The sequence below is a fragment of the Asparagus officinalis genome, chromosome 8 (genome assembly GCF_001876935.1).
Source record: "Asparagus officinalis chromosome 8, Aspof.V1, whole genome shotgun sequence".
Taxonomy (NCBI): Eukaryota; Viridiplantae; Streptophyta; class Magnoliopsida; order Asparagales; family Asparagaceae; genus Asparagus; species Asparagus officinalis.
Genome location: NC_033801.1, coordinates 10,352,859 through 10,354,440, shown reverse-complemented (window position 1 = coordinate 10,354,440; position 1,582 = coordinate 10,352,859). Strand labels below are relative to the sequence as shown.

The 1,582-nt window shown below is 44.2% G+C and overlaps 1 protein-coding gene across 1 annotated transcript in view; it reads right to left on the bottom strand.

The window, feature by feature from the left end:
* The window catches only part of LOC109820835, a 9,205-nt gene extending 8,847 nt beyond the window's left edge, over positions 1-358 (bottom strand). The window contains exon 1 of the mRNA XM_020387028.1: positions 224-358. Coding sequence (XP_020242617.1) covers positions 224-358 — 135 coding nt within the window. The remainder of the gene's footprint in view (positions 1-223) is intronic.

Below are 1,582 nucleotides of genomic sequence, written 5' to 3'. Positions count from 1 at the left end.
CTCACCACGGTCGGCATCACGACTATCTTGGTCTTTAGCTCATCCGGTACAATAACAACCCATCACAATGCACACTAACCATTCGACGTAATGCCTAAGCACAATGCCCAAACCTTGCACGGCTAAGCCTCATAGCAGTGGCCACCAGCTATTCGACTTAATGTCCCAACTGCAGCGCCCACGGCAACGACACCATTGGACCCTCTCCATCTACAACGCTCACGGCAACGACTCCATCTTCAGCGCCCACGGCAGCGGCACCGCCGGACCATTCTCCATCTACAGCGCCCACTGCAGCGACACCGCTGGACCGTCCCGATTGCAGCGCCCACAGACCCTCTCCATCTGTAGCTCCCATGACAGCAATATCGCTGGACCATCCCAACTGCTGCGACACCTTTTGACAAAACAACACAACACAACGACTTCGCCAAACAACACAACACAACGACTTTGCCACCTACAATTCCAACCGATGTGCTCCAATTCAACCGCCCCTCGCCAAAACCACATCAACAACAATCTAGCTCATCTTATCCAAACTCTCTCTTCTCTACCAACTGTGGTTGACAAGGGGTGTTAACTATTATAGTTAGGCACTATTGTGTTTCTTTATTTAGTCCCACATCGTTTAGGGATGTAGAACCTCTCTCCTTGCCATTGTATTTAAACACTTTAATGCAATGATTAATATAATCAAGTTCTCTCAAATCTCTGTACTTGTCACAAACACCTTTGATATAGACTTTGTTGCATCGTGAAAAATGCCAACAAACTCGTAAATTCTCCCCAATCCTAATTGTTGTCCCTTTCTACAATGCAACAAGCCCAAATGCCCAACTTCTTGCTATATCAAGCAACACCTCATTAATCTTTGCCGAGTATCCAGCCAGCCTTAGCCTCCTCGATGTCTCTCCGAACATATCCTTAATCTTTTTATATCTTGGATGAGATTGATGACCAACGGAAAATTCATGTACTTCACCTTTAATATCTAAAACACTATAGCCTGGTTCCTTCTTTACTCCTCTTCCCTTCATTAACTCGCGAACATTATTAATCCCTTTTCAATGTCTCGAACCTGCATAAATGTTTGAGAGTTGCACACAAGCACCATGGTTTCTCGATTTGAGCTCGGTGATTTTTTTCGTGGCGAGCTTGCCTAAGTACTCGATGTTCTTGCATATTTTACAAGCATTGAGCAAAGCTCGGCATGCACCTGAACGAAGCTTAATAGGTGTCGCTTTGATAACATTACAAACAGTACTTAATCTCCCTGCTCCCCCATAGAAATCAACTAGGCAAATATAATACTGCGCCCAAGGCTCAGTGATATAGCAAGCGTAGATGATAAAGGATCCATTCCTTAACTTTTCCATATGGGAGCTGGATAAGGGGATCTGATTCTAGGTTTTGGGAGGATAAGTAACAAAGAAATAACACTCTAGCTAGTCTTAATTATCTTGGTCCAAGAATGTATTAACCAAATCACAGGCCATCAAAATTTTGGAGAATGGGAAATGGCACCCACAGATGAAAAGAGATATCCACTCTAGCGCCAAGAAGGAGAAAATTTCCTTAC